This window comes from Nicotiana sylvestris, chromosome 6, assembly GCF_000393655.2.
Source record: "Nicotiana sylvestris chromosome 6, ASM39365v2, whole genome shotgun sequence".
NCBI classification, from domain to species: domain Eukaryota; kingdom Viridiplantae; phylum Streptophyta; class Magnoliopsida; order Solanales; family Solanaceae; genus Nicotiana; species Nicotiana sylvestris.
The window spans coordinates 212879682-212902324 of NC_091062.1; the positions used below are offsets into that span (position 1 = coordinate 212879682).

At 36.2% G+C, this 22643-nt stretch overlaps 2 protein-coding genes across 4 annotated transcripts; both read left to right on the forward strand.

The window, feature by feature from the left end:
* The first annotated feature begins 8961 nt into the window (after window positions 1–8961).
* LOC138872028 (uncharacterized) lies at window positions 8962–9366 on the forward strand. Its single transcript, XM_070149974.1, has one exon. The coding sequence runs from the start codon at window positions 8962–8964 to the stop codon at window positions 9364–9366; it is 405 nt and encodes a 134-aa protein (XP_070006075.1).
* A 4786-nt stretch (window positions 9367–14152) lies between these two features.
* On the forward strand, window positions 14153–19665 carry LOC104235876 (transcription factor bHLH80-like). Of its 3 annotated transcripts, XR_713291.2 has the most exons (6): window positions 14166–14730; window positions 15559–15699; window positions 15804–15869; window positions 18255–18323; window positions 18780–18898; window positions 19235–19665. XR_713291.2 is itself a non-coding variant. In XM_009789705.2 (5 exons), the coding sequence occupies exons 1-4, from the start codon at window positions 14299–14301 to the stop codon at window positions 16035–16037; spliced, it is 669 nt and encodes a 222-aa protein (XP_009788007.1). In that variant the 5' UTR covers window positions 14153–14298; the 3' UTR covers window positions 16038–16084; window positions 18255–18323. The 3 variants fall into 3 exon arrangements, 2 of the variants coding, with proteins under 2 accessions (XP_009788007.1, XP_009788006.1); XM_009789705.2 differs by lacking the exons at window positions 18780–18898; window positions 19235–19665 and adding an exon at window positions 16008–16084 and having other exon boundaries at window positions 14153–14730; XM_009789704.2 differs by lacking the exon at window positions 19235–19665 and having other exon boundaries at window positions 18780–19185.
* The last annotated feature ends 2978 nt before the right edge of the window (window positions 19666–22643 follow it).

A 22643-nucleotide genomic window follows, 5' to 3' on the forward strand; every position in this document is an offset into this window, starting at 1 on the left:
AGAATTAAGTTATTCTTTTGTATCAATTCAAGTCGTATAAGTTTTATTTACTTGTGTCGACAAAATCTTTAGAAAATTTTAATATTTTTTTAAGTATTGCCTTTATCTACTTCACGAAATAAATTCATTAACGATAGTGTGATAATTTTTTTTAGTAAATTAAAATTTCTACCCAATCAAATCCTGTCATCATAATGAAAAGAAAAAGTGTATTTTAAATTTTAGTTTAACATTTCATTTAAATATTACAAGGTATTTTTTATATTCGAGACATTCTTATATTATGATTGAAATTTGTGTGTCAAATGTTATTTTTTTTGTTTGAGAAAGAAAATAAGTACTTAACTTAGGAAGTGTATAAGTTGAATCATGTAATTCTTACTACTATTTATCATGAGGCATTTTACTTTTAGTTATTCCAAATGATTTTAAATCTAAAATGCATTTAAAAGTTTTGGTCTTAGCATGGTAAAAGAGGTTTTCTTTTTAAGTTTAAATTTTATAGCGTAGAAGGTAAGGTTAAATAGCAAAGCCGCAAAGGCACTCTGTTTGGTTGGCCACACTTTCACGCGTATCGTTGCGTTTCGGATTTGTTGGTTGCAAGGCGTAGACCTCAGATGACGTTTCACCGCCGCAAATCGTCAAATCATACGCGTATTTTTGTAAATAATCCTGTATGTGTATATACATCAAACTACGGTCGTGTTTGGTATAGTGCTAATTGGATGCGCTTTACCTAACTTGGAGGAACTGATTGTACAAAAAACAGAACAGCAAAAAAAAAAAAAAAAGGAAAAAGATTTTAAGAAAAGCACAACAACAACTGACCTAGTAAAATCCTATAAGTGGGATTGGGGGAGCGTAAAATATACATAGACTTTAACTCTATCTTATGAAGGTGGAGAAGTTATTTCCGATAAACCCTCGGCTCAAATACAGTAAAAGGAACCAATAACCAATTAATAGCAACAACAAGGTAAAAGGCAACTGAAGCAAATGACAAAACAAGTAATAACCAAGGTTAAGGAACACGACAATACAAGACTAGTGACAACTACCGGTTAATAGTGGCGCACTGTGTAATAACAAGGAACAAGGAATGGAAAAATACAATATTAGTACTAATATTACTAGTAAGACAAGGAGAAACTCTCGACTACCTATTAACCCATTAAATTCTAAACCTTCACACTTTTTTGTCGAGGGTCATGTCCTCGGTAAGCTGATGTAGTGCCATATCATGTCTAATTACCTCTCCCTAGTACTTCTTAAGCCTTCCTCTACCCCCTCATTTGACCCGCCATAGTCAACTTCTCACACTGCCTGACCGGGGCATCGGGGCCTTGATGGTAGGCTTGAAACCTGTATTTTAGCCATAGCATTTCACTCTAATTACTACATTTTACGTGTGTTTGAGTTTAAAAAAAATAGTGAATTACACTTATTACGTGTTTTATGCCTTGCAGGAAGTGATTAATTTGGAGCTAAATTGAACAAGTTGGAGATTTGAAGTCTGAGTAGAAGCCCAAAAATAAGTCGGGATCACGTTCGGGGATCGAGGACCAAGTCCGGACGTCAAAAAGTGGACGAAAAAAATTACTCTGAGAAAATAACACTGCTGGGCCGCATGGGCCGCTGCATGGCGCGACACGGTTGTGTAAAAGTTGCTGCATGTCAGAAAGTTCACTCTCTGAATATCCTCACAAGCACCCCGCATGGCACGACGCGAGCGCCTGTACAAATTTCTCGGAGTTATTTCTTGTTTTGGCTAGGAAAAGGTAGTTTCGTCCGGGCCCGTTCCTATAAGGTATAAATACACCAAAAAATATTTTTGAAGGGATTTTGACCTACGAAAGATTGGTGAAGCAACTAAGGCAAGAAGATACAAGAATTCATCAAGTTTCAACCAACGATCGGTGCAATACGAGAGTTTTTATCGCATCATTATCATTGATGTTTTCTATGTTTTTAAACTTACTGCGATGACTTTTTCCATTACTATGGAGTAATTTCCATTAGGGTGTTGACATATATGGTATTTTGATAACTTGATTAGGAATTCGATTCTTGATAATTGTTGGAATTAATTGATGAAGTTTTAATTCGTATTGTGGAGTTATTTATTATTTTGCTTAATCGAAAGAGGAGCTTGATATTGAGTTTCTTTACATCTTATGCCCTAGTTTAAATTCATGATTCAAATAGGTAATTGAAAGGGCCTCTTGAATTTTTAATTGAACCAGAAAATAAGGAAACATTCTTGAGAAATGAGAAGTTACCCTTTAGACCATAACCATCATTTTATTCGTTGCAATTGTTTGACGTGCTTCAATTGGATTAATTATTGAAATTAACGTTTAATCAAAATAGGAACATTAAATTCAAGTGTAATCTAATTATCTGTTGAATTCGTGAGAATCAACAGTATTATAGAGAGAACTAACTCAAGAATTGGATCCTTAGTCAATTATCTTGCACATGTCTAGTCAATTACCCTTATTTCTCTCATTGATAGTTCTCCGTTGCTCATCTTCTATCTTTTGTGAGCAATTTTTAACTGCTTAATTTTTAGTAGTTAATCGTAGTTGATAATCATCAAATCAAGTGTTAATTTTCCTGGATAGTAATTAACTGAAGATTATTCGAACACTGTTTAAATCCAATCCATGTGAAGACGATAATTAGACTATCTTTGACTTGCGAGCAATAATTTTGTGTTATGTTTTGCGCTTGTCAGGCCTCTCCTCTTTACATGACCGAACCACTCAACCTCGATTTTTGCAACTTATCTTCATAAGAGCCACATCCACCTTGTTCCTAATAACTTTATTCCTGTTCTTGTCTTTCCTGGTATGCCCATATATCTATCTTAACATCCTCATTTCTGTTACTCTCATCTTTTGAACGTGAGATTTCTTGACTGGCCAACACTCGGCTCCATATAATATAGTCGGTCTAACTACCATTCTGTATAACTTATCCTTAAGTCTAGGTGGCCCATTCCTATCACACAAGATAGCAGATGCGAACATCTATTTCATCCACCCCGCTTCAATACGATGAGTAACATCCTCGTCAATCTCCCTGTTACCTTGAATTATGGGCCAAAGATATTTGAAACTATCCTTCTTGGGGATGGCTTGTGTATCAAGCTTCATGTCCACTTAAAAAAGGTACCTAATGTATTGGTGGTGAAAAAGAGCTACACATAGAATATTAGACTGTTGACATGACATAACGCGTGGAATAATAATACAACAATACGTGGCAATCTTATTTGATGGAAAAAGAAAAAGCACGGGGAGAAATACCCACGAGACAACACCAGGCCTAACAGCTAGTAAAAAATGAATAAATAGTAGAAAGAAGGAAAGATACATGGACCGGAAAGAACTAAGGAAGGGAAATCGTAACAGATATAAGGCATTTATAACAATAAATGCATCGGTTATGAGAATCCAAGATAATGGGAAATCAATATGATTAATGCCCATAATTAGCCCAAATTACGGGGGAAAACCGTTACTATTGTATATTCCTATATAAGGGCGCAAAATTCTATTTTTAAGGACACATCTGAGACAATATTGAAATATACACTTTGCTTTTCTGCTTTCTCGAAATTCTCTACCTTGACTTTGAAATTAATTATTTCCTTAGCTATTCTTGTTATTTTCCTTTGATATCATTGAGAAAGTGAAGCAAAACTTGGTTATCAGAAGCCCGTTTTCTTCTAAAATTAGACTTTGATTAAAAGATATATTTGTGGTTAAACAAATTGGTTTCGCTGTCGGGGATCTGATAATCTTTTCACTTTCCAAATTCACTTTTCTGTCAAATAATCATGTCAACTGCCAACGACAACAACCAATAGAACCAACAGGAGGGAGGAACTCCAATCCCTTCACCTCAAAATTCTCCGCCGACAGTCTCGGGAGGGGACACCTCAAAGATCAACATCACATACGAATGATCAACAAGGGGACGAGCAAACTGCCGAGGACGCATTACAATAACTAATTGTGGAACACGTCAACAATTCTCTTCAAGCTTTTGTCAGTGGATTGCCAACTGCGCCACCAACTCCACCTCTAAACAACATTGCAATTATAGAAAACCCACGTTCGGGACTTGCTAATTCGGGAAGCGTAGGAAATCCCAATAAATCTCACGATGGAAGGTCAGGTACACCAAATAATTCTTATTTACAAAGTTTAGTACTAACTTTTCAGAAGCAGCTCAAGGAGCAGAACGATCGCATAGAACAGATGCCTGGTGTGCCACCCATGATTAAAGGAGTGAATATTGACAAATATTCACAACAACCCTGGAAGCCAAGTGCAGCTCCCTTGCCAATACCAAAGAAGTTTAAAATTTCAGATATTCCGAAGTATGATGAAATAACCGACCCACGATATCATGTAACTGCGTTTACAACTGGTGTGAAAGGCAATGATTTAACCAAGCAAGAAATTGAGTCGGTGCTGGTAAAAAATTTGGCTAAACACTCACGAAATGAGCACTAATATGGTATTCTCTTTTACCAGAAAATTATATTGATTCTTTTGCTAAGCTTGCAGATTCATTTATAAAATCACATTCGGGAGCTCAAAAAGTTAGAGAAGAGGATGAAACACATCTTCAAATAAAACAAGGAGATATAGAGGTACTCGGGGAATTTGTGGATAGATTTCAACGTGAAAGAATGATGTTACCGCGGGTACCTGATAATTGGGCGGCCACGGCATTTGCAAGTAACTTAAATGAAAAAAGCTCAGAAGCCACGAGAAGACTCAAGGAAAGTTTACGAGAATTCCCTGCTTTAACTTGGAATGATGTTTACAACAGGTATAGTACGAAGTTGCGGATAGAGGAAGACACTATCACTCAATCACGGGGTGATGAAAGAACAAGTTTGAGCTAACCAGAAACTGAAAAAAGGTCCGGTAAGAATAGGTACGAACCTTACATGGAACTAGCAGGATGGGATTCACGTTTTAAACGAGAAAATCCAAGGTATGGTTCTAGATCAAGACACAGATACGTGGAATCATCATCTAAGTTCGGGAAAGAGCGAGATGCGCAGGACAACAATGTTAATACAAAGGCAAAGATTGGTAGTTATAGCTTCAATATTAGCACTTCTGAGTTGGTAGCTGTTTTAAGAAGTATGGGAGATAAGGTGCAGTGGCCAAAAGAAATGAGATCAAACCCTAGCAGGAGAAATCTAGATTTCTGGTGGGAATTTCATAACGACCACGGTCATAAAACAATAGATTGCAGATTGCTATAAGGTGAAATAGAGCATTTGTTAAAACAAGGTTATCTAACTGATTTGTTCAGTGAGAAGGGTAAGAAAACGTATATGAAGAATAGACAAGAGCCACCAAAACCTCCATCACTAAAAAGGATGGTTAATGTGATAAGAGGAGGAGAAGAGGTCAACGGTATGACATATACAGTTGCAAAAAAGACATCAAAAGTCACGGTTACCCACGGAAAATGAGTTCGCCAAGTTTTGGAAGAAGATAGTATAACGGTTGATGATGCAGATGCAGATGGCGTGATGATTCCTCACAACGATGCACTGGTAATATCTTTACTTATACATTATACTAATGTGAAACGAGTTTTGATTGATCCATGTATCTCCGTAAATATCATTCTTTTGAGAGTGGTAAACGAGATGCAAGATGATGACAAAATGGTGCCCAAAGCACGTACCTTATTTGGATTCGACAATTCAAGCGTTGTTACAAAAGGAGAAATAATGCTTACCATATTTGCAGAAGGAGTTTCCAAAGATACGAAATTCCAAGTGATAGATACAGACATGGCGTATAATATGATTCTGGGTAGGCCTTGGATTTATGACATGGATGATGTTCCATCTACTTTGTATCAAGTTATTAAATTTCCTTCACAATGGGGTATTAGACAAATCCGTAGAGATCAACATGCTTCTAGAAGTATCAATTCAGTGGCGGATTCGAGAATAGAGAATGATGGTGCAGATGAAAAATAGCAATTACAGAATTCAATTTAGGACAAAGCAACACAAACCTCAACTGAAGGTGGACAAACAGACGTAGGTTCAAGGCCTGATGTCATTTAAGAGCCAGAAGAGAATGAAAATATCAAAACAACAATAGAAGAACTCGAGGCTATCACGCTTTCCGAGTAGTGGCCAGATAGAAAAGTTTATGTTGGAATGAAGCTAAACCCAGAAATGAAAGGTAAAGTTGTCAAATTTTTACAAGCTAACGCATATTTCTTTACTTGGTCGCATTCAGATATGACAGGTATACCACCGGAGGTGATGACCCACAAGATAAATGAAGATCCATCTTATCCACCTGTCAAACAGAGGAAAATGAAGCAAGAATCCTTCAAAAATCAGGTGATCCAGAATGAGGTACAAAAACTTTTAAAAATTGGATCCATCCGAGAGGTAAAATATCCTAACTGGCTAGCTAATACTGTAGTAGTACCAAAAAAGAATAGGAAATAGCGAGTTTGTATAGATTATACTGACTTAAATAAAGCTTGTCCTAAAGACTCATTTCCTTTAGCGCATATAGATCAACTAATTAATTCTACTGCAGGACATGATTTGTTGAGTTTTTAGATGCATATTCATCATATAATCAAATAAAGATGGATCCTTTAAATGAGGAAAAAACTTCTTTTATCACAGACAAGGGGACAGTAAAGTCATGCATTTCGGATTAAAGAATGTTGGGGCCACGTACCAAAGATTGGTAACAAAAATATTCCAAGAACACCTGGGAAAAACTATGGAAGTCTACATCGATGACATGCTGGTCAAGTCAGCATAGGTGGGGGATCATATCCAACATTTATCATATACTTTTCAGATTCTCCGCAAGTTCAATATGAAGTTAAATCCTGAAAAATGTGCCTTTGCCGTGGCTTCTGGTAAGTTTTTAGGTTTCCTTGTTTCTAACCGAGGTATTGAACTAAACCCTACACATATCAAAGCCATTGAAGAAATACCAAACATACTCACGAGCAAAAAGGAGGTGCAGAGGCTGACATGCAGGATAACAACTTTGGGAAGGTTTATTTCTAAGTCTTCGGAGAAAAGTTTTAAGTTATTTTCAGTGTTGAAAAAGCAGAAACAATTCGAGTGGACTGATGAATGTCAACAAGCAATCAAAAATCTAAAAGCATACTTGTCAAACCCATCGTTATTGGCTAAACCCAAGGATGGAGAAAGGCTACCCATCTATCTCGCTGTATCAGAAATGGCGGTAAGTGCAGTATTAGTACGTGAAGACAAAGGTAAACAATATCCAATCTATTATGTTAGCAAATCTTTATTGGATGCTGAAACTCGATATCCTCACTTAGAAAAACTTGCTTTAGCACTAATTATGACATCTAGAAAGTTGAGGCCTTATTTTCAATGTCACCCTATCTCTTTAGTGACCGCTTACCCCTTAAAGAATATATTGCATAAGCAAGAACTGTCAGGTAGGTTAGCTAAATCGGCTATAGAACTCAGTGAATATGATATCATGTACCAACCTAGAACTGCGATAAAATCACAGGTTTTAGCAGATTTTGTGGCAGACTTCAGCCCAGGGATAGTTCCTGAAGCAGAAAGGGAACTACATGTATTCACCGGATCTATTCCTGGTACTTGGACCCTATTTACTGATGGCTCCTCGAATTATAAAGGAGCGAGTTTAGGCATTGTTCTAATCCCACCTTCAGGAGAAACCATAAGGCAGGCTATAAAATGCCATCACATTACTAATAATGAAGCAGAATATGAAGTTGTAATTGCAAGTCTGGAATTGGCACGAGAACTCAGAATAGAGTAGATTATAATCAAAAGTGACTCGCAGCTTGTAGTCAATCAAATGCAGGGGACTTATATAGCTAGAGAGGCGAGAATGCAACAATCACGGGAATTAATCAGATAATTCCAATTGTGGAAAATCGTGCAAATACCAAGGAGAAAAATACGGAAGCAGACATGTTGGCTAGTTTCGCATCTGTTGCAGAAGTAACAAATGAAGAAACTGCTACCGTAATACATTTGTTTCATTCGGCATTCGATCAGGATAAAACGAGGTAAATTTCAATAATTTAACTTGGGATTGGAGAAACGAGTTCGTTAATTTCTTGCAGTACGGGATTTTACCTGAAGATAAGAAAAAGGCTCAGTCACTTCGACGAAAAGCTGCCCATTATTGTTTGGTTCGTGGCAACTTGTATCGAAAGATGTTCGAAGGGCCTTTAGCAAGATGTCTCGGACCTTCTCAAATGAAATATGTGATGAGAGAAGTACATGAGGGACACTGTGGAAATCATGCAGAAGGAAGATCCTTGGTAAAACCTCTAATTAGAGTAGGGTATTATTGGCCAAAAATGGAAGAAGATGCGGAAAGTTTTGTGGCCAAGTGTGACAAATGCCAATGATATGGCAACAACATGCATCGCCTAGCGGAGCTATTACATTCGGTTATTTCACCATGGCCTTTTATGAAATGGGGAATGGATATTGTGGGTCCACTACCACAAGCCAAAGGAAAGGTACGATTTTTATTAGTATTAACAGATTATTTTACTAAATGGGTAGAAGTAGGTGCCTTCAAACAGGTGTGGAAAAAAGAAGTCAGGGGCTTTATTTGGTGAAAAATCATATGCCGGTTCAGAGTTCCAAAAGAAATTGTATGTGATAATGGCCCACAATTCATAGGTGCGAAAATCACAAAATTCTTTTAGAGTTGGCAGATTAAAAGGATAACTTCAACACCTAACCATCATGTGGCTAATGGACAAGTCGAATCGACAAAAAAAGTTATTATTAATAACTTGAAGAAAATATTAGAGGAGTCAAAAGGTAAGTGGCCAGAAGTGTTACCAGGAGTCTTATGGGCTTATCGAACGACAACAAAAATAGGTACGGGAGAGACTCCATTCTCACTTATGTATGGTGTTGAAGCCTTAATCCCAGTTGAAATAAGTGAACTAAGTACAAGATATACTCAAGCAACTGAAGAATCAAATGAGGAAGAGATGCGAATAAATCTAGATTTGCTTGAAGAAAGGAGAGAAGCGACCCTAATAAGGATGACAACGCAAAAACAAATTATTGAGCGATACTACAATCAAAAAGCTCATCTTAAATACTTCAAGATTGGGGACTTCATCCTCAAAAAGGTTTTTCAATTGAAAAAAGTGGCCAATGCAGGAAATTTGAGTCCAAATTGGGAAGGACCCTACAGAATTCGAGGCATTGCTGGAAATGGTGCGTATGAGGTAGAAATAATGGAGGGCAAAGTACTCCCATCAAATTGGAATACTGTTCATTTAAAGAAGTATTACTTCTAAGCAAAGGAAAATCCCCTAGTTAGGTATCATTCGTGTATGGTTTAGTTTTGTTCTTTTTTAATTATACTAACTATTTTAGATGATATGCACAAAGCTAGCCCATACCAAATGATGATATTAGACCTGAAAGACATGCATGATACAAAATTATTCCCCGTCTAGCTTACAACCTTTAAATAAAATGGGTTAAGCAGTCATCATCTAAAAATATACCGCCTAGTCCCGTATGTATTTTCCTTTTCAGGAAATGGATCAAATGGAAAGAATAATCAAGTGCTCGAGATTTCATACTTCAAAGCTCTAACATTTGGCAGACTATAGATATGAAGGCAAAGAAGACTAAAAGTCAGAATTCAAGTCTGGATCAACTCAAGAATCAAAAGTCAAGAGCCGTCAGAATTCAAGTCTGGATCAACCTAAGAATCAAAAGTCAAGAGCCAATCAAGAGTAAAAAACAAGCCTGATTCAAAAACCTTTGTAATAAGCTTTGATAAAGTGTAAACTCGCGGACATAAATTATAATATCCTGCGAGTACTTAGGTTAAGGGCAATGATTAGTCATGGGTTGCAAGATATACCCTAGAATATTTGAAACCTGTTATAAGAAAAACAGTTATGAAAGAGTTGTAGATGTCGTACAAAGAGTTAATTGAATACTTGTAAAGTGTTATGTAATTTGAAAGTTCAAAACATGAAACTTCCTCAAATTATTCATGAAACTTCTTTAAAATATGCACTTTCCTACTTCTCTCATATACATATACCAATATGAAGTTGAGACATCTTCTTCTTTAGTGTCGTTTATAAAAGGTCCCTCTTTTATAAAATTTGTGTCTATGCCAAAATTACGAAATATTAAAGCATTTTAAATGCAAATCAAAGAGTTTAAACAAAAACTCAAATTAAACAAAAGATCATTTATTAAACTTGGCTAAAACTAAGTATATACTTAGTTAAAACCAAAATGTTTGTTTGGTAAACAAACCCCAAAACGAACCAGGGGTAAAAACTAACCAACCATTCCAAAAAGTAAAAAAAAAAAATTCCCATCAAAAGTTCAAAAACAAACTAAGTTCTGAAAGAACATTAAGGGGCAGAGTCCAATATGGCATTTTCAGCAACAGGAGAGGCAGAATCTAATATGGCATCATCAACAGCGGGAGAAGATTTAACTTGAGCAGAAGAAGCTTGAATACCAACTTCACCAGGAGTAAGTTCATCACGTTCGGGAACTCCGACCTCAGGTGAGGAAAAGCTCTGACTTTGCTGAGTTTTTTCAATTTTTTCCTTAGCCTTGGCGATCTCGGCATTCAAGTCAAAGACTTCCTGGCTAGCCTCCATCAAAGTCTCGATGCTGGTATTCAAAAAAGCCCAACTTACATCAAGTGTCAATTTATCTTCAAGAGCTTCATAATCTTTCTCCACTGGTCAATTTCAGCCTTCATCTCTTCTTTCTCAATCAAAGAAGCATCATAAGAAACCTTCAAAAGGGTGAGGGAACTCTCCAAGAACTGGATCTTATCAGAAGAGACACAGAGGTCTTCTTGAACCTGAGTGAGTGTTTGAACTAGCTGCGCATCATAAGTCCCCTTCTGATTAAGGAGTTTTTTCAAACCCCTTATTTCCTTGGTAGCTTTAGAAAGTTGCTCTGCAAATGAAGACTCAAGGATGTCTTTGTCTTTGCCAACTTGACTTGAAGAGGCTTTTTCAATTGCCAATTCCGCTGCCATCATCCTTGCTTGCTGTTCCAAAACACACTTCTCTTCAGCTAAAACTTCTTTCTCCAATTGAAGACCCTTGTATTGTTCCTTCCAGTTATCTGCTTCAGTATGATAATCATTGACTAGATGCTTATGTGAACAATTCTCTTCATAAGCTCCGTGCCTATCAAGTTGATCTATAAAAGAAAAGAAAGAAGCGATTGTCAAACAAAAGTAAATAACCACGAGAAAAAGAAAGGAAAAAGCTAAGACTTGAACCTTCAGAGATGAATGAACAATATCATTCATCCATGTCAAGGAGCTGTGGCTTTCCAACTTTGACTTCTTAACTGGGCCAAGTAGAGGTTTCAACCATATGTCGACTTGACCAGACTTTTTCAACAAATTACCACCTTCAGGGACTTCTATGGTAACCTTTTTCATCACTCTATTGCTATTAGAAGTACCAATTTCAACATGAGAAGTAGTAGAAACAAGGACAGTTGAGGAGGTGAAAGTAGCCACGGGAGGAGCTGTAGCAGCAGCCACAGGAACGACAGATTGAGAACGAATGGGGACTGGCGATGGAAGAGGAGCAAGAGTTAATTCTTCAGAAACGGGGCCAAAATCTTTACTATTAAAACCATAGAAAAATAGTTGATCAGTAAAGTCACGAGGGAGAGCATTCATCTCTTCATCAGAACTTACTAAAGTAGCACTTGCAGGCTCATTTAAAGGAACTGAACTTGGAGGAGGGGTGACTTCATCATCTGAAATAACGCGCCTCCTAACTCGAGGTCTACGAACTAAAGAACCTTCCTCTAGTTCTTCTTCTCCCTCCGAGCCACGGGCTCCATCAACCTTCCTCTTGGAACTCAGAATTCTTTCTTGAGCAAGGCTCACAGTAAGTCTTACAGATGAAACAGAAGCGGGACTAACACCATGAATGAGAAATCCTAAAGAAAAGAGTCATGGTAAGAAACTCTTAAGTTAGCAAAAGAGAAAAAGAAGAAGACTAAGCGGGAAAAAGTACCGTGTGTTTTAATTTTCCACCCAAATATCTGAGAGAGATACTTCCAAGATCTTCTCTCCATAGGGGCAACATATAGCAACTTTCCTACCCAAGCACGAAAGTTGGGGATTTCAAACTTCCATAGTTACTGAAAAAGTAGGGGTGGGAATACATGAGGTGATTATATTCGAAAACGGTAGCAGAGAATTTTCGCCATATATAAAAAGCTTTCCACTTCCCTGAATATTTAATAGAGAATATTCAAGAAAGTGGGGGAGGGGGACTATCTGTATTGGTGGTGAAAAAGAGCTACACGTGGAATATTAGACTGCTGACATGACATAACGCGTGAAACAATAATACAAAGACACGTGGCAATCTTATTTGATGGAAAAAGAAAATGCACGGGGAGAAATACCACGAGACGACACCATGACTAACAGCTGGCAAAGAATAAATAAATAGTAGAAAGAAGGAAAGCTACATGGACCAGAAAGAAATAAGGAAGGGGAATCGTAACAGATGTAATGCATTTATAGCAGTAAATGCATCGGTTATGAGAATCTAAGATAGTGAACAATCAATATTATTAATGCCCATAATTAGCCCAAATTATAGGAAAAAACCACTACTATTGTATATTCCTATATAAGGGCACAAAATTCTATTTGTAAGGACACATCGGAGACAATATTGAAATATACACTTTACTTTTTTGCTTTCTAGAAATTCTCTACCTTGACTTTACAATCAATTATTTCCTTAGTTATTCTTGTTATTTTCCTTTGATATCATTGAGAAAGTGAAGCAAAACTTGGTTATCAGAAGCCCGTTTTCTTTTAAAAAAATTAAACTTTGATTAAAAGATATATTTTTGGTTAAACACCTAACAACAATAACAATGAAAGATAAAAGAAATTTGGTCCCGATTATTTAGTGGTTTTTGGCAAACAGAGAGTTTAAGAAATCTTTAATATCAAATTGCTCATTTTATAACTATAGAGACCATTACTTTGGTTCCTACTTTTAGCATGTAATTCTCTTTTCGCGAAGTTAATTAAGTTATTAACGTATAAGTTAAATGAAGGATTGCTTTTCAGCTTCTTATGTTCCTTTTTATTTTGACATTTTCTTTTCCACCTCTTTGACCTTAAAACATTATATAAGTTGTAATACATGTTGTTTATATAGTTGTGATAGTGAAATGCAATTAAAATTTGATACTGTTGGATGACACCTGAGAAGAAGATAAAGCAATTGAAGTTATATAAAAATATTATGAATGATCCAGTTCCCTTTTTAGCAATTTTTTTGAGAAAATCATAAGCACTGTCACCATTTTATTTATTTCATATCAACTTCTGATAAATCCAATATTTTCTCTTTTTAAAACCAGATATCAATGTAGCCATTAGAATAATTTTAAATTTTACAAAATAAGCTTTTTCAAATACATTATAGTTACCAAAGATTATGTAGTGCGAGGTTAAGTTTAATTTCTATGTTCCTAAAAAGAATGATATAAATCCTTAAATATTCTCAATAGTTGCATATATATTTGAAAAATAAATAAAAAAGTTCATTAATCATGCTATTTTTAGATTAAAAAGTAGTTGAATAGCAATCAAGAAAATTATTGACTTCCCAAACAATAATATAGTACTACGTGGGCGTTTGGACATAAGATAGGTAAAATTCCAGAAAAAAAGTTAATTTTTTTTAAGTGAAAATGGTATATGGAAATTAAAGCTGTGTTTGGACATGAATAAAATTTAGAGTTATTTTTGAATTTTTGTGAGTGATTTGAAGTTAAAATTTTGAAAAATAACTTTTTGGAGTTTTTCAAATATTTGAAAAATTTCGAAATGAATTTGAAAATTTTATGAACAAACACTGATTCCAAAGAAAGTTTGAAATTTTTTCGGAAAAAATTAAAATTTTTCTTAGGGCCAAACGGGCCCGTCTTGCTTGGAGGGAGAGCATTTTTCATACCATTTGTGTACCTACGCTATACTACTACCGTATGTAGAGATAAATATACGAGTATAACGAAGGTATGTAGAAAGTATTGAAGCGTATTGCTACTCTATCTTCTTTTTTAGCTCACTGAAACAAAAACTCTCAAAAGAAAAGAACAACAAAAAATTCACCTGAAGAGAAAAAGAAACGAAAAGAAACGAAAAACCAATTGCCGTAGAGATCACCGGAAGAAGTTCAGCGATGCAACGTGGAAGTGGCGGTGCCGGTGGCGTAGGTGGTGGATTATCCCGATACCGTTCAGCTCCGGCAACATGGTTAGAGGCACTTCTCGAATCCGATACTGAAAACGAAGTGGTTCTTAACCCTTCTTCTCCCATTTTACACTCCCCCAACAAACCACCACCCCACCCATCAACTACTCAGCAGCAGCTTCCGGAGCTTGTTAAACCGGAAACTAGGTTCACCGGCGATCCGGGTCTGTTTGAATCCGGCGGTAGTAGTAATTTTCTCCGGCAGCAGAGTTCGCCGGCGGAGTTTCTTTCACATATTAACTCAGATGGTTACTTCTCAAGCTATGGAATTCCCTCCAGTTTGAGCTATATTTCTCAGCCCATTAAGCGGCCCAGAGAAGATGATTCCGAAAGTTCGCCCAGAAAATTATCTAACCACTTGGTTAGTATAAACTTTACCACCTCATCTGAAGTTTAAATTTTTATTATCCCTAAATTCGGGTTAATATTTTTCTTGAGGCAAGCATGTGGATATTTCAACCTTGGAAAGTATTGATTTTACTTGTTAATGTTTGTAAATTTAACATGGTCTTGAATATTCATCTGATTACATGACTTGACTTTCCATTAAAAAAGTTTGTCTACCCTTTGTATTGTTTTTTATGGCTACACGAATGAGATTGTTGAAAGCATACTTTCCGTGTGGAAGTAACATATTTATCTTCTTCTATATGTTTCTTTTCTTGTTATTCCCTTCGTCCCAATATATGTGGCACCATTTGACTTTGGATACAGAGTTTAAGAAGAAATCAAGAATGACTTTTGTACCTTGTGGTCTAAAACAAGCCTTAGACATTTGTATGTGGCTATAAATCATCTCATTAAGGTAATATGGATATTCTAAAGTTAAATTGTTTCTAAATATAGAAAGGTGATGGGATGGTGTCCCACTGCCACATAAATTGGGACAGAGGAAGTATTATTTCTATATGGATTGAACTTTAAGTCTTCTTGTTGTTGTCCAAATATAAGCAATGGCGAAAGGTCAGTATACGAGGACAATACAATTGGTTCCTTAAAATTAGTAATAACAAATTATTAGTTAATAACACTACCAACCAATAGTCGTTGGAGACTGTTGTGCATAAACTTTGAAGCAATTCTGTCTAATGTGTGTGTGATCTGACTTTTGTTTTTTGGGGTCTCCTGAAGCACTATTCTTTCTATTAATATTTACGTACTTACAGCTGTTTGTGTTTGGGAGGTGTAGAAGGGAGAGCCAAGTGGACAGTTACATGGTTCTGGTGGATCACTAGATGCTGAAATGGAGAAGCTCATGGACGATTTGGTGCCTTGTAAGGTTCGAGCAAAGCGTGGTTGTGCTACCCATCCTCGCAGCATAGCCGAGCGAGTAAAGCATTTTCCTTTTTTTCCCCTTTTACTTGTGTTTATAGGCAATTTAAATCAACCAGTCATTAATCTAACTAGGTTATGCTTGTACTTCTCTTGTGCAAGGTTCGTCGAACGCGCATAAGTGACAGAATAAGGAAGCTTCAGGAACTGGTGCCAAATATGGACAAGGTAAATTATTTATGGGAGCTCCTTGTACATCTTTCAAAGAGCTGCATAAATAGCAATTTCATGAAGGCTTTGACTTATGCTAATTAAAGGGATTTGGCGCCTGTTATTTTCACCCTTTTATCATGTCTCCCTCAACAGGAAAATGATGAACAAGACAACCACCTTTAATCTTGAAGTGATAATCAATTTATTTATGACATCAATGATCCTAATGGGTGAGTCCACCAAATGAATGGAGAAAAGTAGTTATGAAGATTAAAGTATGCATCTTGTGGAAATTGATTCCAGACTTACTGACAACTGATTCTATATAACATTATTCAATCTTAAAGATGATTTTACACAAATCTAATAACTAATTGTTCAAGTTTTAGCCATAGTTAAATGGCAAATGCTTTCTAAATAATACCACTGAGTCCCTGCTAAATGGTTTACCATTTTCTACAGGGTTGATTATGGTCAATGTAACACTCACCAGAGATAAGCTCTCACCTATTCACCAAAGACCAGTAATCATTAGAGTCGGTCCTAATCTTTAGAAATTGTAAGAAGTACGACAAATTTCATTTCTCCTTGTTGGATATGTTTCATCTGCTTATGCCAAGCCTTCCATGATGAACTCACAATAGCCAATCAACATCAAACCCTGAGCTTTTCCCCTGCATAGGGGACTAAACGGACCTCTAATCTTGATTGTCAAAACTCAACCCTCTTGTTGCTAGTTGAAGTAAAGGCCAGATCTTGCCCATATTCTAGAGATTTTCTCGACAGTCGAAGCATTTTGAACAAATTCTCAGTGACGTCCTAATAGCATGTGCTAGCGTTACATGGATGATTTGGTTGTTTTTCAAACAGCAATTGTCGACCACCTCAAATATTTGCAATATTAAATTCCTCATAAATGACAATTCTCCCAAACAGAGTGCCCCATTAGATGAAGATTATTCTCCATGTGATGAAGATCGACTTGGGGTAGATAGTAGTATGACATAAATATCACTGCACAGGTGGCATTCTTTAGTTCGGAACTTATCAGTAAAAATATATGAGCCTTTTTCTGCTAGGAAGCCAGGGTAAGCACAATAGACATCCTTTTGATAGGCAAAGCCTTAAGCTTTTGTAGAACCATACCGCCTAAAAAAGCTTACAAGGACTATATATGATCTTACATGTAAAGTTCAAGGTGGATGATCCTAACATTGGTTGGGACCCAAATTTGTTCCTGGATTGGTTAGACGCAGATTTAGGATTGAAGCATAATTGATTGATTGATTTGGTTATATATTTTAGAAGATTACTCTCAGTTGTTTGATATGCTAGATATTTTATTTTGCTAGGATGAACATGTTGGGAGTGCCAGGAAGTACGGTTAAAGTGTCGTTTCTGAGATAGTATTTTGGTCAATCATCAGTTATTATGTGTGTTAAAAATGAAAGAAAAATTTAATTAATGATGCATTCCCAAACTTCCGAAAATCCAACCAATAGATCAAATGCTTAAGCTTAGCAATGAACGCTAATATTACCAAGTACGTCTTGATTCCATGATCTTTAATTTAAGTTTGAGTTAAAGAATCCAGGTATGTTACTGTTTCTAGGTGTATAATTGAGTCTTTGCCTTTATTTACAAAAAAAAAAAAGAGTTTTTATCTTATAGCATGAGCAAAGTACTCTCATTGTCCTGTCTTTTAAAGATTGCACACCAAAATGTCTTTCTTCAGCTGAATGCATACCAAAATATCTTAAGAGTTTGAGAAGCACTTTAAAATCTCCTTCCATTGACAGACATTTAAGATTGGAGAGTACGATAGCTTTGATTTGGCCTCTCAAAATATCTTGGAGTTTTGAGTGTAAAACCTCTTTATTATCTCCATCTCTCTTAGTCTTCTCTCTTTCTGTCTTTTGCTCTCTCATTCTCTCTCTCATATCTCTATTTCACCTTTTTGGTGCCATAGCATTTATCAAGCCCGTTGCACCCTTGAACTTCTCTTAGACCTCAATATGTGGCTGATGTCCTGGTTTATCCATATTTCTTATTTCATGTCTACGTGATCCTTAGTGTTTTGACTTCACTAAGAAACAGTGCCTTGCTCATTTTGGATCATTTTTGTTTGTGGTTCATGAGGATCAACAGTTGAAGCCCAAACTATGTGATTGAATAAATCCTCCTGCGGGTCAAGGGCTCCTTCTCCCTCCCCTTCTTCAAACTCTATTTTACAATAATGTGACATTATGGGTGTAAAGTTTGAATTTTTATTAAGAATGAACAAGTAAACCTAAGGTTTAAATATAAAAGATATATAATTCTCAGCAGATTTGGGGGGAAGTGCTGTTCTTATTGTAGTTCATGCAATTCATGATTAACACTGACTTTTGCTATCCACAGCAAACCAACACCGCTGACATGTTGGAAGAAGCAGTCGAATATGTCAAGTTTCTGCAGAAACAGATTCAGGTAAGTCATGAATTCACTCAAGTACTGAATATCCCGAAACTCACACAGAAAAGGTAGTGAGTTAGACAATAAGAAAAGTAACTTGGACAAAAAAAAAAAAGAAGAAGTCATTTGGACTAAAAAGAAATGAAGTGTACGATAACCTCAGACCAACAACGACCAGTTGGCTCCTCGCTGCTGCACATTAGCATAGAAAAGTGAGTGAATTGCCAGCCGTATGCGATTTCTTAACCCGTCTTGTTTCATATTTCTGCAACAAGAAATTACTTCCAGCTTCTGATTAAATACATTTAGTTATTAATTTGTGAGATCTTTTAATATAGTTATGTCACATAATTTAATTAATCATTAGTGGTAGTTACTGACGTAATGAAGTGCGTAGTTAAAAGAGGAAGCACTGGATTCTCACAATTAGACCCAAGGAAGGGTTTAATTTTAGAAAATCTAATGCTGCAGGAGCTTATGGAGCATCAGAAGAAATGCACGTGTTCAGAGAAAGATCAATAATTTGAAGAAGAGAGTTCCACTAGAGTATATAGGCAATAGTCTGCTCAGATGCATGCGCTTTAGACATGGTAATTTTATCCTCAACATCCTATTCTTCTTCATATGTAGATATTAATGGCAATTCACAAGAGCTTGGCCACTGCAGAATCCAAAATCAGCTTCTCTTTTAATATTAAATCTAGGTCGTACTCTGTTTTTTGGCGTAGTTGTATCATGTTGTATAAGGTAGTGTCAATTTGCTTAATATCAAATTTCTTCAGCTGAAAGACTTCTCTTTTCTGAAGATGTAGTCAGAATTGGTAGACCTGTCATGTTGAAAGCAAAATCAAATCAATAAATATTGTTGTAAATGTGAGACATGGCACATCATAACTTTCTTTTACATATCAAATTTGACTCTATAGGTAAATCATTTGTCCATGTACGAGCATATGTTTTTGAAGCAACTGGCCTGTGTAGATAGGAAAGAAGTTCATTGCAGGTCTGCTGATTAGAGTATTTGGATAGGGGAGCAATCTTTCTAATATGAGTTGCATATGTAAAAGTAAATTAGTAGGTTAACGGATATCTGCTGGAAACAGCAGCTCTACATACATCAAGTTTTCTTGGGAAGCTACGAATAGCTGAAGAAATTATGATGTTGTAATATGTATATTATCCTTCTGTGCTGTGGAGAGAAGGCAACATCAACATATAGATGCTCATATTACGTAAGTTACAAATAGTGTATTGCAGGGACCAATTGCCAGCTATATTCGCTCCTTGCCCCGGTGAGCAACCTTCTTTTCCTGTTTAAAAAACAGAATAAAACTAGTACAAAATTGATTTTAGATGCTCTTGCTAGATTTAAATCAGAATATGTAGTTTATAACTAGCATCGAGAAGCCAGTGGTGATGCACGCCTTTTTAAGGAAAACTGATACAGTATTACTCGTATGCATTGATGGCGTAAATTATTTACACTATCAAGTCATTTAAGAGCTTACAAGTAACATTACACAGCATTTGTAGATTAGTCGCCTACAAAATATGGTATATGACCTATTGCACCCGGTAATACTGACTTGGTAGTGTAAAAACTTACACCATTAGTGCATATAAGTTAAACTTTGATGTTAGGCTAAAATATCATTCTCTGGTTTATGAGTTGAAATGCTGAAATGCAGCTTATATTTAATTATACGTTCTGCTCTCGCTCTTTGGATTACAATTCTTTTTGGTTCATTTGCGTGCTTCATTCTTTAGATTTTGTATCAACGCGTATCATGCGAAACTACATTGATTGTGTGCTTGGGAGCTTTTGCAAGAACAGAGGCTTAACTTGTGGGTACATTTTGATGAAAATATCGAATATGTAGCCAACTTCTGCATTCTAGACTTTTATCTTCCTTATAGGTGAACATATATTGACGCAGACTGGTTTAAAGCTGCTGTTGAAGTCAGAAATAGAGTCGACGACTAATGTTATTATGACTTCGTAAAATATGCTTCAGTGTACACGATTGGATCTTAGCCAGTGCAAGGTGCACGGCCACACTGCTTTCAGCTTGGAAGTTGTATACCTATATGTGAAAAGTTCAAAAAATGTGTGTATGCGCACGCAAGCTCTTAAAAAAAGACTGCATTTTTCTAATTTCCGAATTGAGAGGTTTTCATGAAAATTGGTATGTAAACATGAAATCCAAGTGCGTTAAGATGCAGAATAATATGAAATGACAACAACATATGCAGTATATTCCCACAGTATGGGGTTTGGGGAGGGTAATGTGTACGTAAGTCTTACCCCTACTTTGTGGAGGTAGAGAAAGCAATTTTTGATAGACATTGAAGAAATGCAATTCGCAATCCAGAATAATATCAATAGCCAACAAATGGGTGCAGAGTGCGCTGAGAGTTCATTAGTTGATAGGCGGAGTGTATGTCATTCATATAGCTTTTATCCGCAAATAATTACAATAAGTTATCACTGTTTATGTAGGAAAATCTTTAATATATGTCAATTTCGGGCAATATCAAGACGACGTAGTTGTATGGGTCAAAATATGTCATTAGAGTATTTATGCCAAGATAATACTAAGGGAAGAGTTCCCAAGTCGTCTTTGGACGAGATGGCCCAAGAAGCAACGAAGTCTAAGGTCGAAAAGTCTACGAGAGTCGTAGTCGAGATGTCAGCAAGGGTCGAGGTCGGATATCGTTGAGAGAGCTGTATCGGTTAGTTTTCAAGATAGGATATTAAAGAGAATATTCTAGTGGATATTTTCTGCATTTGTACTATTAGAGCTTCTTAGGAATATGTCCCATAAAAAGAGACAATGATAGGGCATGTGATATTCATGGTAAAAAAGACACTTTGACTAAAAGATTTGGCTCTCATTTACTAGCATACGAACATCACCTTTTTCTCTAAGATTCTGGTCGAGATGATTCCATCAAATTCGAGATAACTCGAATATTCGAGAATCTGTCTATCATTTGCTGTCTGGAGAAAGATCCACTTATTCCATCATTTATTGGTTGAATCATTTCTCTTATTTACTTGAATGTCATTTGTCGTTGTTCATTATTATTGAATCTATATTGTTGCTACTGATTTCTAGAACATTTATTACACGATATTATCACCGTTCGACTAGATCTGCAGTAGTCATTGTTTCTTTCAAGATCTCATCTAAGGATATTATTGTTAACTAAGATTAACCCTTATTCACATAAATTTAATTATTTGAACCAAGATTTATACTTTTTGGTCAAATAGCAGTATAAAGTGGTTGTGTGGTGGTTATAATTAGTAAAAACTAGATTTTCTTATTTGAATTTTTTAAATTTCTATGTCTTAAATTTTTTGCGACTTTTATAGTGTCACGACCCCTAACTGGATCCGGTCGTGATGGTGCCTCTCGTGAGGACAAGGCCAGCCGACACAATTCCCAAATCAACCATTTTCCATTAAAAGTTGTTTTTATACCATTTATAAATCAATAGTCTCATAATGAACATTTAAAAGAAAAATGCGGAATAATTACACAAGCCCGACATCGGGGTGTCACTAGTCATGATCATCTACCAAGGTCTGAATACAACAAGAGTCTAAAAATGTACTAAATACAATAGTAAAACGAGAGGAAGGGAGCAATGCTGCGAACGTCGTGCAACCACCTTGCTAACTCTGATGACTCCACGTCTGAGCAATCAACACCCACTACCGGGTTCCGAAATACCTGAATCTGCACACGAGGTGCAGGGAGTAATGTGAGTACTCCAACCCAGTAAGTAATAAGAGTAAATAAGGAATGAGTAGTAGGAAACGATGAGTCCACATTTTTGATAAACTCAATAGGCACAACAGGCTTTCAAATCGAAAATACGAGTCAAACGTCTCATTTAAAATTCAGCTTTTGGTAAAAATCATTTAAAAAGCTTTCCAACAGTTTTCAGTAGGGGTTTGACACCATTTATAATAAAAGATATGAAAACCATAATCGGCCCCTCGGGCTAAACATAGTTCGCATACAGCCCCTCGAGCAAAGCAAATATTTCACAAACCTTTTCATAACTTAAAAACTTCAGTTTAAATGAAAGATTATTTAAAACGTTTGTTCAACATTTTCAATAGAGGCTCGGTTTAAAGATGAGTGAAAGCAGTAATCAAATCAACATGTTCAATAGAAACTCGCTTAAAGAGGAGTGAAAACAGTAAGTTCATAAACCAGCCCCTCAGGCAAAGCATCACTCATGTACATGTATATCTATGTAGCCTCTCGGGCAAGCCTCTCAGTCATTCGTGACTCAACTCTTACCAGTCAGCGCTCACAC